This window comes from Arachis duranensis, chromosome 8 (genome assembly GCF_000817695.3).
Source record: "Arachis duranensis cultivar V14167 chromosome 8, aradu.V14167.gnm2.J7QH, whole genome shotgun sequence".
Lineage (NCBI taxonomy): Eukaryota > Viridiplantae > Streptophyta > Magnoliopsida > Fabales > Fabaceae > Arachis > Arachis duranensis.
This window is the reverse complement of record NC_029779.3, coordinates 48079118-48093376: the sequence shown is the minus strand read 5'-3', so window position 1 is coordinate 48093376 and position 14259 is coordinate 48079118. Positions and strand designations below refer to the sequence as shown.

Below are 14259 nucleotides of genomic sequence, written 5' to 3'. Positions count from 1 at the left end.
ATATATATATTTAGAAAAATAATTAAAAACTACGTATAGCAATTCTTTATTATTGCATGGTTATGGACCATGGCTGTTTTGTATTATTGGTAAAAAAAATAGTGCCGTAAATTGAAATACAAAGGTATTTAATTTAATTAATTAGCTAATAATAACAATAATCTATATGGCTTTATTTATTCTTTGTAAAGACGAACACGTCACGTGTGTTTACATTTGAACAAAGTATTTTTTCTTTTATTTAAAAAAAATTAAAAAGAAAAAAGAAAAAAAATGACCACACACATTTAATACTTTTTTTTAAGTTAAGAATGAGATTCGAATTCGTAACTTTTAGCTAGGTGAGTACAAAGAGATTATATTATTTGAATTATAATTCATGGATCATATTTAGCACGATTTGTATCATCTCATTAAATTTTTTTATACTAAATACTTGAGTAAAATATTTTTTAATAATTTTACTTTGGTCCTTATAAAACATATTTTTTATTTGATTTATTAAAATTTAAAATTTATCTATTTTAGTCTTTATATATTATACAAATTTGATTTACTAAAAACTAATATATATGTTAATTACTAATATGATACAAGGTGTTTTACATCAACATTTTAATTAACCTATTATGTATATATGTCAAGTGTATATTAACATTTGAACCAATTATTATTTAGCTACTACAAAACTATTGTAAAAATATTTTCTTAGAAAAAAGGAAAATAAAGGAGATGAGCATATATGTATATGAAAGGTTTAATTATTCTGTTGATTCTTATAATTTTGCAAAATTTTTAATTAGATCTTTATATATTTTTTTAATTGAGTCTTTGCACTAATTTTTTTGTCAATTAGGTCCATGTTGGTAGTAATTGGCTTAATTGTATAGAGACCTAACTAAAAAAAAATTAGTATAGGAACTCAAATAAAAAGAAAAAAATATAGGGACTCAATTGAAAAAAAATTGGTGCAGGAATTCAATTAAAAGAAAAAAGAAAGTATAAGGACCTAATTGAAAATTTTGCGAAATTATAGGACTAATAGAATAATTAAACCTATATGAAATAATGCTACATACACATTTAACATACACTATTATTTTTACCATATCATTATTTCATTCTTTATATTAAATAATTAAGTCAAAATTTTTAATTAATTTTAAAAAAATTTAATTAGATAGATAAATAAAAAACTAAAATTCATAATGGGAATATGTAACTAGAATATGCTTTAAAGTCTAAACTACTAGCATTTAACAATGTACTTGACTTAGAGAATACTGTTTCATTATAGTGCTAGAAAGTATATATTATTATCCATGTTTAATTCACATCATTATAACTTGACACAAGAAGATCAGATCTTCTTAAATTCGGTTGACTCTAGAAAATAAATAATAATATATAGTAAATGATAAATTGACACAATAAATATAATTATACAAGCTTACCTCTCTAACGTCAGTGGTGGTGGACAAAATTTTCATTAATTACTTTTTTTTTAACAATTTAGTATTTGTTTGGGTGTCATTATTTTAATAAAAAAAAATTATTGAAATTTTTTTTATTTTTAACATATTTGGTAAATTTCGAGTGGTAAAAATAAAAGCACTAAAAAAATCAAAAAATATCTTTTTGAGAAGTTGTAATTTACATATTTTTTTAAAAGATATTTTTTCCTTAAAAAAATATTTATGTAATAAATAAATAAAAAAAATACTTTTATATTATTATATTCAAACATAATTAATAGATAAAAAAATCTTTTTGTATGAAATGTCAAAATATAAAATTATTTTTATTTTTTCATAAAATCTTTTAAAAAAGATAATTTAAAAAAAGATATTTTCTTATAAACTAACCAAACAAGTCCTTAATACGTTTTCAGAAGAGGTGATACACTTGGGGTTTACACGTATTAATTTATATATTTTTTAATTAAATAATCAATTACGGATATTATTAAATTTGCATTGACATAATAAAATAATTAAATTTTATTACAATAAATAAATAATCATTATAAAATAATAAATACGTATTTTTATATACAATAATTAATTACTAACTAAATTTTTATATATACGTAGCATGATTGAAATTAAAAATATAACCATGAAGATAACCTCATGTTTCATGAGCTAATAATTTATAAAAGAGTAGAACATATTGCATGCAGGACAAGGTCAAGGTAGGGTTGAGACTTGAGATTATTATTTATATTTGTCTTTAATTTTAAGATTTATATTAGGGTATATTATTTTTTTTGAGATAAAATTACAGTAAAATATTTAACAGATAAATCTAATATATAAATTTACAACATATGAAATTTATTTACAAATTGTATTTCTATTTTTTGCTCAACAAAATTTATCACAGATAAAATTGTAAAAATATATTATATTCGCAACCATTTAACCGAAAAATAAATAAATAAGTGACGACGGAAACGAGGTCAACCTCTTTAATTCAAAATAATTTGGACTAAACTCAGCACGGGTAATTATTCAAAAGGAAGATAATTAAAAATAATAAAAATTAAACGATTGAAGCTTAAGATAGATGGAAGTAGTAGTGGGGTGTTGAAATATGGGAAAAATAAATAAATAAAAAACAGCACAAGACCAAGACCTTTTACTTTTGGTTTGAGTTTCCTATTTTGACCAAATGAATAAATATATTAATTTACTTAAAAATTAAAAAAAAAAAGGGAATGCGTGCACCATATGGCTAAAGTTGCTCCTCCTCTTATGTGAATAAAATCGAATCCATTATTATTGTTTGTGAAAATTATTGAACCAAATAGAAATTAAAATAGGTGTCAGAATGGACTCGAGTATGATTAATGAGTATCATGCAAGGTTGTGAGAACCAAATCCGTCATGAACCGGTAAGGTAATTAATTTAATAATTCAGTGGTTTAACTGAAGTTTAATCAGAGTAGTTTAATATATAATTTTAAAAATCAAAATTTATAACTAAAAAAAATTAAAATGTTTGTTAACACGTAATGTTCTGCCATTAAAAGAAATAACATTAATAAATAAATGTTATTTTTCTGATTTTTTGCCAAACAGTTCTTTCTGTCAACCGAATTGATTAGTGATTTTCGATTAATCCAATTAAATTGGTTGGTCTAATTTGATTTTTAAAATCGTGCTATGACGAGAAAAGCTTGTAATTAATAAAGTGTATGTTAGAACTAACTTAGTTTGGTCGAGTGGTCAGTTCACTCGCTTACTTAAACAAGTGTCGATAATTCGAATTATATCTTGTGTATGTAACAATCTATTGGTTTAAAATTTTATAAATGCAAAAAATTAAAAAAATGCGAAGTTTTTTTTAGTGAATTTTCTTAGTTAAATATATAATTTTTACGGTGAATCAAAGTAAAAAGCTAAAATCAATCCTTAATTATTTTATTAAGTATAATTTTTATCATTTAAGATTTTTTTTTATATATTTTCTCTTGATTGCATTTAAAATATATATAATAATAAATCTTACTAATTGACAAAATAATTAAAGAAAAATTAAAAAATCTATTTCCGTGAATAAATACATAAATAAATAATGAAAGTTTACATCAACGAGTGATTCATGTGTGAACATTTTTTTGATTGCTTAGGAAAATAGGTTATTTTTATATTTATTTATATCTTTTAATAAGCGTATTTTTGACATTGTCATAAAAAAACATGATGGGTAGAACTTAACACAAAACCACCGTTGTTTCTACTTAGCTGCTACTACTTATCATATCTAGCAGTGTTACTCAATACTCAAACAAAATGGTACCTTTCCAAATAAATTTAAACAGTTTCTTACACCCTTCTCACCCCTTTTGAGATTTTTTGAGCTTGTTAATGTTATTTATCCATTTTGTTTTTAATTTAAAAAAAAATAAGTGGAAGAGATTAATGGTGTGCTCTCAGGCCAAATTCCAACACACTTATAGTGTGTTGGAGTTTAGACTTAGTTTTAGTGCTCTATATTTCTAGAGGCTAATCTTTTTTTTTGTTTGTCATATATGTTAATATACAAACCTTTATTTTTTAATGGTTTTCATATTATAATCACTTTCTACTTATAACTAAGATTTAAATTTTGATGTACTCTCTAACAACGCATACACAAATATCACTAGACCAAGTCATGTAGTGCAGAGGCTAACCTTAATCTCTTTTAAATTTCTTCCAAAAAACCACCTTGTTTTTCATATATATTGCAATGAGATTGGAGTAGAGAAAAAAAAAAACTAAATACAAATTAGAATCATATCACTCAGAAGTAAGAATGACAAAAAAATTTAAATTTGAGGATCCGCGAAAAAAAAGGAATAGAGGCCAAAATTGAAGTATTCGCTTTATAAGGACTCACTAAACTTATATTAGTGTAAAATTACTAAAATATTTTTTATGTATAAACACACGCAAGTTAACATAAAATCTTAAATTTCTATATGTTTATTTTTTTTTTGTTTAAAAACAAATTAATAATGTGTATAATATCTAAATTTACAGCAACTAATTATTCAAATTTAAATTATTATAAGAAAGGAATACTATCACTAAATTATAATCGTCCATCAAAATTTGTTAAGTTACCATGTTAAAAAAAAATTATCTTATTTTTATTTTGATTTGTATGTGAAAGATTTTAAATTTATATTATTATATTAAATACATTTAAATTATCTTTAATTTAATACATTTTAATTGAATTTTTTATTTTTAAAACGAATATTGCCTCCCACACAGGGAGGAAATAAATAAGGACTGTGACGAAAATGGAGAAAAGGCAATTTCTTAAACAGACTTCTCGAGGGGAGGGTCCATGTTTTATGTTGTATGGATACCCATTGCCATCCCTAAATCACAAGAACCATCACCTTGTGTTCTCTAGTTTTTTTTCTTAAATTTATTTTTGGAAAAAGTGGTCGGTAGAATTGGACCTCTCCTCTTGTTGACTTTTTCGGCTTGGATCTTCCTAAACACTACTGAATATTTTTTGTTTTTGTCATAGATCATCTTATTATAGCAGGGTGTAAGATCCCAATATATATTACTTTTGGACTTGTAATTACTTCTTTTATTAGGCCTTATGTAGCAGGCTATCCAAGAAAAACCCTATGTCCATGAAATGTTTTAAAAGTAATAAACAACAAGTTTTCTAATACCACAAAAAGAGAAAGTCTTCTTTTCTCCTACAAAAAAAAAATACAAGTTTTCTTCTCGTTTCAATACAATACAATACAATATATATATATATATATATATATGTACTGTCTTACGAGTCATAAGTTAGCATACAACCCTTCACACCTTGTTACTATATACATAATCAATACTCCCGGCCTTGGTCCATATAGGAATCCCCTAAGCTGGTGCTCGAAAACAAGCCTAATCAACTATATACATCCTACTTTAAAACTATAATGAAAACATTTTAAATTTTTTATATATTTAATATATTAAAAATATAAAAATATCTTTTAAACAAAATTTAATCAAATATTTATTTTTATAATACTATTAAAATGTGCTTTTAAAATACAATAAAAAATACAAGCAAGACTTGAAAAGAGGTTTTTTATTATTTTACTCTTTAAATTCATCAACAAATCCAATTTCTATTTCATTGATTAGTTACAGATTTGAATCTCAAGCAGCCAATATAATTTATTAATTATATTTATATTAATATCTATATTAATTTATCAATAAATTATAACTCAAATGACATAATTTTTTTATATTCACTTAAAAAATTGTGAGTTCGAAACCTTCTATTTTTGGTAAAACAAAAATATCTATATTAATTTTAATTCTAAAAAATATGTCGAAACTATATGTATATAAAATAGTAAATTCATATTTTTTTTTATCAAAATGGATAAAAAAAATCATATTTACCTAAGTCATATATATATTGCTCGTGTTATACTACTAATTAACAAATCCTCAAATATTTAATTAGAGAGAATTTGTGTGTTTGAGTAATAGAGTGTATATGAAAATTAAACTAATAATAATAATAATAAGAAGGATAAAGTATTAAATTGGTTTCTATGTTTGGGCATAATTCTGTTTTAGTCCTTAAGGTTTAAAGCGTCCTATTTGAATCCAAAAAAGTTTTATTTAGCATCAATTTAGTCCCACAGTGAGCGTGAGGTCAAACTTAAATAATTAATGGAATGTCCACGTAATCTGGAGAACAAGTACAAGTTTCAGAGGTACAAAATTAACCATTGATGCATCAATACATTTATTTATTATTTTTCTTATAATATAAATAAAATATTTTCTATAGAATTAAAGAGAATGATAAATAATTGTATTGATGCATCAACGGTTGATTTTGTGCCTGAGCTTGTACTTGTTCTCCAGATTATCGATTTTGTTCTTGTACTGTTGTTATGTAGGACATTCCGTTAATTATTTAACTTTAACCTCATTGTGGGACTAAATTGATGCTAAATGAAATTTTTTTTATTCAAATAAGACACTTTAAACTTTAAGGATTAAAACAGAAACATAAGAACCAATTTAATACTTTACCCTAATAATAATAATAATAAGTTTTGGTTTTTTATGATATTTTAATATTTTTTAATTTAATAGATCAATGACTAATTCGTAAATTATTACATACAATAAACAAAATTCACTCTTCATAAATTAATTACTGGACTAAATCAACTTGGTTATAACAAGAACAGAGTTAAAACTTAAAGCCTAAGACCGAAAAATTTTAAAAAGAAAATAAAAAACTAAAAAAGAGAAAGAAAAAAAAAAAAAGAAGGATCATCATCGGAAATGGCGACAGTGGCATGGAAGCAGCTCCTTCTGAACGCTCTTGAATCCAACTCTCATCTCAAGCACTCTACTTTCTTTCAGCTCGTACTTCATTTCTAGCTCCATTTTCCTTTTAATTATTATTTTACAAAAATTGAAACCAAAAAGATTGTAATTTCGCTGCGTTAAACTCAACATTACTTACTACATTCATGGATTCTATGTGTTGCGAACGAATTTCAGGCAACGGTTGGAACCAACGGAACACCTTCCAACCGCACCGTTGTTTTCAGGTTCTCTTCACTCTTTCTCTTTGCTCCCTTTTATTTTTATTTTTTTTAGTAATTTTTATTTTGTTGCTTTTTTTCAGAGGATTCCAAGACAACACTGATAACATCCAAATCAACACTGATGCCCGCAATCGCAAGGTTTCTTCTTTAATTTTTTTTTTCTTTTCAAAAAAATAATTTTTTACATTTTTGTTCTCTGCATATCCGTTACTGAATTTCAGTTTGGGAACTAAAAATTGAGTTTTTGTTTGGAATTTGATTGCTAGGGTTGAGCTGGTTTGAATATATGTTAATCATGTTACTTAGCATAGTTATTGGCATGATTAAAAGCGTGTTTGTTTTAAGTTGAATTTGGATTAAAACAAACAATGAGAAAAAAAATTGTTATGGTTTTCATTGTAAAGTAGGTACTTACTTGGAATTCCATATTGGCTTATCTATAATGCAGATTGAAGAGCTCAAGCGTTGGCCCTCTGCTGAGGTGATTTTTTTTTTCTTTATATGAAGTTCACTTTGTTATGTATAGGTTCAGGGGAATGTGATATGAGACTCAGTACTTTATTTCTATTTTAATTTTTGTTTTTGTTTTCAGATATGCTGGTACTTCACAGATTCTTGGGAGCAATTCCGGATACATGGGAACATAGATATCATTGACGGAGCGAATCCTGACCCACTGAAACTTCAGGTTTGATGAGAAATTTTATGGTTATTGTTGAATCAAATTCTGTTAAGTAGCTACAACCTTTACAATCTACAAGATCAAGTGTGTTCAGATGATCCTATGTACCTATTGCAAAAGAATTATTAGACAATGTGACAGGAAACAGATTCTCCATGTAAAGAAGCTTAGAAGTTTTTATAAGTGCTTTGTTAAGTAGTTCTTCTTGTGAAATTTTCTTAAAAAATGCTATGTTGTTCCCTGAATATATCAGTTCATACTGCAGCAAAGAGAGAAATCATGGTTTGCGAATTCACTGAGATCAAGGTCACAATATTTAGGGCCGAACCCTGGTCTTCCGCGTCTAATAGAGCAAGCACAGCCAGAAGTATCTTTAGATCCTTCTACAGGTCCAGTTGATGCTTTTTGTCTGCTGATCCTAGAACCAGATCAGGTAGTAATAACAAATAACTTATATCTCTCCTTGTCTAGCATTAATATGTACCTTCTTTTGGTTTCTGCATATTCACTTTTGCTTCAACCATTTTACAGGTTGATTACTTGAATCTGAAGAGTAATCAGAGGCTCACTTTCAAAACAGTTGTTAGTGCTGCCACAGACAAAAGCTGGGTTATGGAAAGGGTCAACCCGTAATCAAGTTCACTGTCGTATTTAGACTTCACTTTAGACCATTCATTGCATGTTTCGAGTATAGGAGGCAGGACTGACCAGAATGTTCCAGTCAGACTTTCATCATACAACATACGATAGATCAGCATTTGTGCCTGTAAAGGTTCTGAAAAGTTTAATGCTGTACGTTCTTGATACAAATCGTTATAGATTGGATTGGAATTAGCTTCGTGTGTATAACATCTTGTGGAATAACTATTTATCACTTTGATTTACAATTCATATTTCTATGTTTTTGTTCTAAAATTATGAAGCATAAGCATATAAGACTCAAACTAAAGGGACAAAAAAGATTTTCATTTTATCTATTCATTTTGTTTCTTTACATCCACAATGTTTTTACTTTTAAAACAAATGAACCATTGACATGTATTACAGTTACAGACTAAAGAACACCTGAATGGGAAAAAAAGGTCCTAGCCATCTGTTAGTGCTATACCCTCCATTCTAAAATAAATATCACTTTCACTTTGGTACATTGAAAAATCATTGCAAAAAAAAATGGTATTTATTTTGAAATGGAGGTAGTATCTGTTATGATCCATTGATTGTCTAACATTGTGGCAGGTCCGCTGGAGGAGAAGGTAGGGACTCGGATTCCCCTTTTCCGTTGTAAACTATAAATACCATGCCTAGCCCCCATGATTGGTGTATATCAATGTGGCAATGCATATACCAGACGCCTGCGAAAATTATCAAAGTTATTTCAAGAAATCAATAAGTCCTGTTGTTTAACAGGGAAATGAAATATACACTAAGGATTTTTACCTGGATTATTGGCGACAAAGCGAATTGCTGCCCATCCACCAACCGGAACTCCAATCGTGCTCATGTACGGAGGATCGACTAAGTTGAATTTCGCAGTTTGAGGGTTATAATTTCCTGTACCATAGCCTACAACATAGAAACTGTGGCCATGGAAATGCATTGGGTGGTTCTCAATGTTTACTGTTCCAGTGTCCTGGAAAATGAGTTGCACCTTGCTACCATACTCAAGGACTTTTGTTCTAGTCCCATTCAATGACTGTGTGTCATGTGGAATGTTATTAGGTGCGCCATTGACAAAGTTGTAGAACTTAGATGGTCTGTCAGGAAAATCTTCGGTATATGATCCTTTTTTATTCTTATAGTATGCTTCCAGGATTGAAATATTCGGATTAACAAAACTTATGTTGTTCATCGAAGCTGCCAGCACCCCGTTATTCATGGCTTGGCAGTTCTTCTTCGGTGTCTTTGAATGGCATTTTTGAACATTCAATCCAATGGTGATGAATAGGTTTTTATCAATTTCTTTGAAGACATCCATTTGGTTTAGGCTCCTTAATCCATCCATGACTGTCTTAACGGCAAGTTTATCGTCGAGTTTGGGTAATTTAGCTGGCAAATATAAGCTATTAGATGCAGCTCCTAAATAGTTTAAGCAAGCAATTGCTGAAACGTTTTGATAATGAACAATTCTTCCTGATTTGTAAGGCGCCACAGCCATGGAGTATTTCCCTACGGGTTGATCAGCAGTGACAAGGACATTCAATGTTTGGCCTGGTCCTAACATCACCGTGTCCGTGGTGAACGGCTTCGTGTACTCAGCATCAGCTTCCACAATTGTTAGTTTGTGATTTGCAATGGCAAAGAAATTCTCAGTGTTTAAACCAGCATTGATCAGCCTCAACAAATATGTCTTCCTAGGAACCACATCAAGTTGATAGACATCTGAAATTATGAGGAAGAAAAGGTAAGACAGAAAACTATGATGGTTACTACTTTTGTTCTTAATAAGTCTCCTCTTAGATAAAACTATTTCATTATTAAAAGACCAATGTATTTATATGCAAATTGTATTAAGATACATTGATCTTTTAATGTACTACTTTGTTCAAGTGAACAATGGGAGTAAATGTTATCTTCTATCATCTTAATTACCATTAGTGGAGCAATTATAGTTGGGGCCTGGATGACCATTAATGGTGAATGCATCTGCTCTAGGAGGAGCTCCTCCACTTGCTAGAGTTGAATGCTCAATTTCTTGGAGATCCTTTATCCAATATTCTCCTGCCATATTTTGGAAAAACCAACAAGAACAGCATTACATTATGGAGAACAGGAAACTAGGAAACAACCTGAATTCAAAAACCAAGGAATGGAGGAGCATCTTGTAAGTTACCTAATAAGATTATGTGCTCTTGATACGGATTCTTGAAAGGGTAATGAACATTGGCCTTAGGATAAACAACCATTGCACCATAAACTGTGCCTCTTAGCCAAGAAACATGTGCATGCCAAAAGAAGGTTCCCTTCTGCTTTGCCACCGTAAAATTATAGGTGAAACTTTGTCCTGATTGAATCGGGCACTGCGTGATATAGGACGGCCCATCGTACCAACACGATAACTGTTGCCGGATACCATGCCTGAGCATTTGTAAGTTCAATATATGTTAGTGATGAATGATGTTGATACTTTTGAAAGCAACTTAATGCATGGCATTACCAGTGAATTGTGATATTGAAGGGTGTCTTATTGGTAACTTTGACTATGATTCTATCATCTTCTTGTGCATAAACTACAGGTCCTGGAAACTTGCCATTGATTGTGACAATATCCTTGGTGTTACAAAGTTTGGTAACTCTTTTAGTTTGTACCTGCACATGTGGCAAAAAAAAAAAAAAAAACAGCATTGAAAACATTGCAATCTAGGACAATGCTACTATGCACCAAGATAAACTTGGTGTATCATACACCAAAATAATTCAATGGTACAGATCTTTGCAGAATAACCCCTGCTAGATATACACCATTTAATTATCATGCACTAAGTTTAACTTGCTGCATTTAAGTCATTCCTTGCAATCCATTACCAAGTTAAATATAGTGTTACAATCAGCACTTTGAGATTATAAAATTATACCTTGAAATCATACAACCTTGTTGGTACTCCATTGGAACTTGCACATGCAATGAGTTTCACATTGTAGATAGTAGTAGATAACATACCTAGACAAAGCATAAATGAGATGACTAATAAGTTTGCCATTTTCATGAATGAGTAATTGTGGTGGAGGCTTGAGGTGGAATGAAAATGAAGCCCTTTTAAAAGAGTGGAATTCTTCTCTTAGGTAGAGTTACTTATTTTATTGGCCAAAAGTATCAAAAGGGTATGCAAGTTTTTTTCTTTCTTTCTTCAATTTCCTATATTTCTAATATTTGTCAGCTTTCATGATTCATATAGCGTGAGATGGTGATAATAAGGTGTTGGGGAATGTTATTATTCAACATGAACACAATGGTATTGGTAGGGAAGGTTTCAACAACACACCCTTTTTCTAATTTTTATGTATTCTCTTCTTTCTTGTCAACATTTTGTATTGCAAATCATGTCATTGACTGAGAATAGAGGGTCAGACATGCTTGCTTAACATTATCTGTCTTCAAACCCCACCACCACATTCAGAAAACTTCTTGCTGTTCAATTTATTTTCCATAAATTAGAATGTTTTTGTCATGTAAAAGAAGTTTAATTAGCTTGTAAATTAATCTAATTTCCAAATAGATATCTAGTTTTAAATTTATTTTTAGTCACGGCCTTATGCTGAGTACATTTTTGTAATCAAATCCTTAGAACAGTTTATCGAACTCTATGAATGTTAAAATTTACAGCGTAATTAAACCTTAAAAAAAAAATCAAGATGACATTTTCTAATGAAGTTTATTACTAATGTGTACTAAAATTCTCAACCTTTTTTAATTAGTGAAAGAAAAAAAAGTACTTATCATACAAAATTGGGATCTATGCCATAGCATCTTACTCTCTAATCTATTAGTTAACTTTTCATATGATCAAATAGTTGAGTTTCTCTAATCTACTGAAGTTATCACTAGCAAGTAATTAATATATAGCTATAAATTGATTATTACCATATAAACAATTCAACAAAGCAACAGCATTCTTTTAAGAAGTTTAAAAAAATAAAGCATTCTTTTAAGAAGTTTAAAAAAATAAATTAAATTAAAGCTCTGAAAAGACAAAGATTTAGACAACTCAAAAACGTCCATTCACACTTTGTATTTTAAGAGGGGAAGTTGAGTAAAAGGTAGGTTTCTTTGTATTGCTTTTGTTGGACATTTTCCCTTTTCTCAATCATAAGCAAAGTTGATGCACGCCTTCACCACCATTGTTGGGGGATGATTTATAAAACAAAACTATTATAAACAATTAAACATACATGCATGCACCCTTGTGAATATATATATTTTTTAAATTCAATAATTTCTATTAACCATCGTCCATCTTTTTTATGGTTAATTGATTTTGCTTTAGATGACTTTTCACTTGGTCATCATGCCTTCAGTGTATGTATTTTGCATGGAATCTCATTCACAAACAATATTCATCTGAAAAGTTATAACATTCTTCTTACAACTTACTTGAGATACATTTATTCAGTTAAAACTACACAACTTCTGAAAACATCTAGGACTTATTGATAAGGAGCTTCTGTTTTCATTTTATATTTTCTTTCCACCGTTACTCAAGTCTCAATAGTTCCTTTTAAAAAAATGCTACAAATGCCCAAATTTTAGTTCAATTTTGGTTGTTCAGTGTTCATGTGTTTAATTAGGTAAGATATCAAGATAGAGTTTTTTATTTACCACCTTATAAGATTGTTAAGAAGGAATATTCAGATAAAATCTTCGACAACCTTTATAACACAAGGAGTTAAAAAAAAAGATGATCGGATTTAGCATCTATTATCCTTATTTATTTATTTATTTTTAGTTTTCTGTGATATTTCTAAACCTGATAGGTCAAGGACTAATCTATTGTGGATTTGAGCTCCATTTAAGGGTTCGCTGTTGGCCAATGGGTTACTGCATGCACAATACATGATTCGAATCACTCAACACTTGCTTAAGTGGACTAGTTAACTAACCATTAAACTAATCCAACTTGGTTTCTATTACCCTTATTTAAAGACCTATCTTCACGAATGAACCACTAAAAATGGATTCGAGTAGACTTTCCATTTAGATTGAATCTACAAAATCTTAGGTCCAATCCATATGATAATAATAAGAGAAAAGGACAAATCGATCCCTGACTTTTGGTTTATGGACATTTAAATCCTTGAGGATTTCAAAATACATTTAAGTCCTTGACCTATTTAAAATCTGGACATATCGATCTCTGAGTCTAATTTATCCAATTTTAAAAACTCTCTCATGTATGCATTCATATCAATCAGGTCAGTACAACGGGAGTTACATTTGATTTTTCTGTTAAATCTGACAGACCCAAGTGAACATGAGGGATTGACATGTCCATATTTTGAAAAGGTCAATGACTTAAATGTATTTTCAAATTAAATCTTCGAGAACTTAAATGTCTGCAGATTAAAAGGTTAAGCATCTGTTTGTTATTTTCTCTAATAATAATAATAATAATAATAATAATAATAATTTTTTGCAACTATTTGTCATTTTAACTAAATAATGTGTTTAATTGGAACACACTATACACCAACAAATTAACCCAACTATTCAATCAAATTTTTCATGCACTAACTACCAAAATCAAATCATCCCCTTTAGGCTTAGCTGAAAACTCTAATGATTAAAGATCCGTGTGAAGAAGCTGTGTAAAAAATGCTATTTAGGAAGCATTTTAAGAGCAAATTAAAGAATACATATATATATGCATGCTAATGCTAGCCAGCTAAGGCAACATAAATGATTATTGTGTCTTATGCATGCCATGGTATATGTATACAGCAACTTCTAAACCACGCTTCTAGCAAGCGTGTGATGTTGGCATTCCTTATT

The 14259-nt window shown here is 28.8% G+C and overlaps 2 protein-coding genes across 6 annotated transcripts; one reads left to right on the top strand and one right to left on the bottom strand.

Annotated features, from left to right (window-relative positions):
- Nucleotides 1-6757: 6757 nt before the first annotated feature.
- LOC107463601 (pyridoxine/pyridoxamine 5'-phosphate oxidase 2) lies at nucleotides 6758-9258 on the top strand. 5 transcript variants are annotated; one of them, XR_008001958.1, is made up of 8 exons: nucleotides 6758-6908; nucleotides 7047-7096; nucleotides 7174-7231; nucleotides 7542-7574; nucleotides 7686-7781; nucleotides 8029-8208; nucleotides 8307-8547; nucleotides 9012-9258. XR_008001958.1 is itself a non-coding variant. In XM_016082426.3 (7 exons), exons 1-7 carry the CDS (start codon nucleotides 6825-6827, stop codon nucleotides 8406-8408), a joined length of 591 nt encoding a protein of 196 aa, XP_015937912.1. In that variant the 5' UTR covers nucleotides 6758-6824; the 3' UTR covers nucleotides 8409-8690. The 5 variants fall into 5 exon arrangements, 2 of the variants coding, with proteins under 2 accessions (XP_015937912.1, XP_015937911.1); XR_008001959.1 differs by having other exon boundaries at nucleotides 8307-8567; nucleotides 9183-9258; XR_008001957.1 differs by having other exon boundaries at nucleotides 8307-8567.
- LOC107463600 (laccase-6) lies at nucleotides 8834-11521 on the bottom strand. Its single transcript, XM_016082424.3, has 6 exons — nucleotides 11348-11521; nucleotides 10930-11081; nucleotides 10606-10850; nucleotides 10365-10493; nucleotides 9213-10154; nucleotides 8834-9127 (listed from the first exon to the last, which is right to left on the bottom strand). The coding sequence occupies exons 1-6, from the start codon at nucleotides 11477-11479 to the stop codon at nucleotides 8997-8999; spliced, it is 1731 nt and encodes a 576-aa protein (XP_015937910.1). The 5' UTR covers nucleotides 11480-11521; the 3' UTR covers nucleotides 8834-8996.
- Between the last annotated feature and the right edge of the window lie 2738 nt (nucleotides 11522-14259).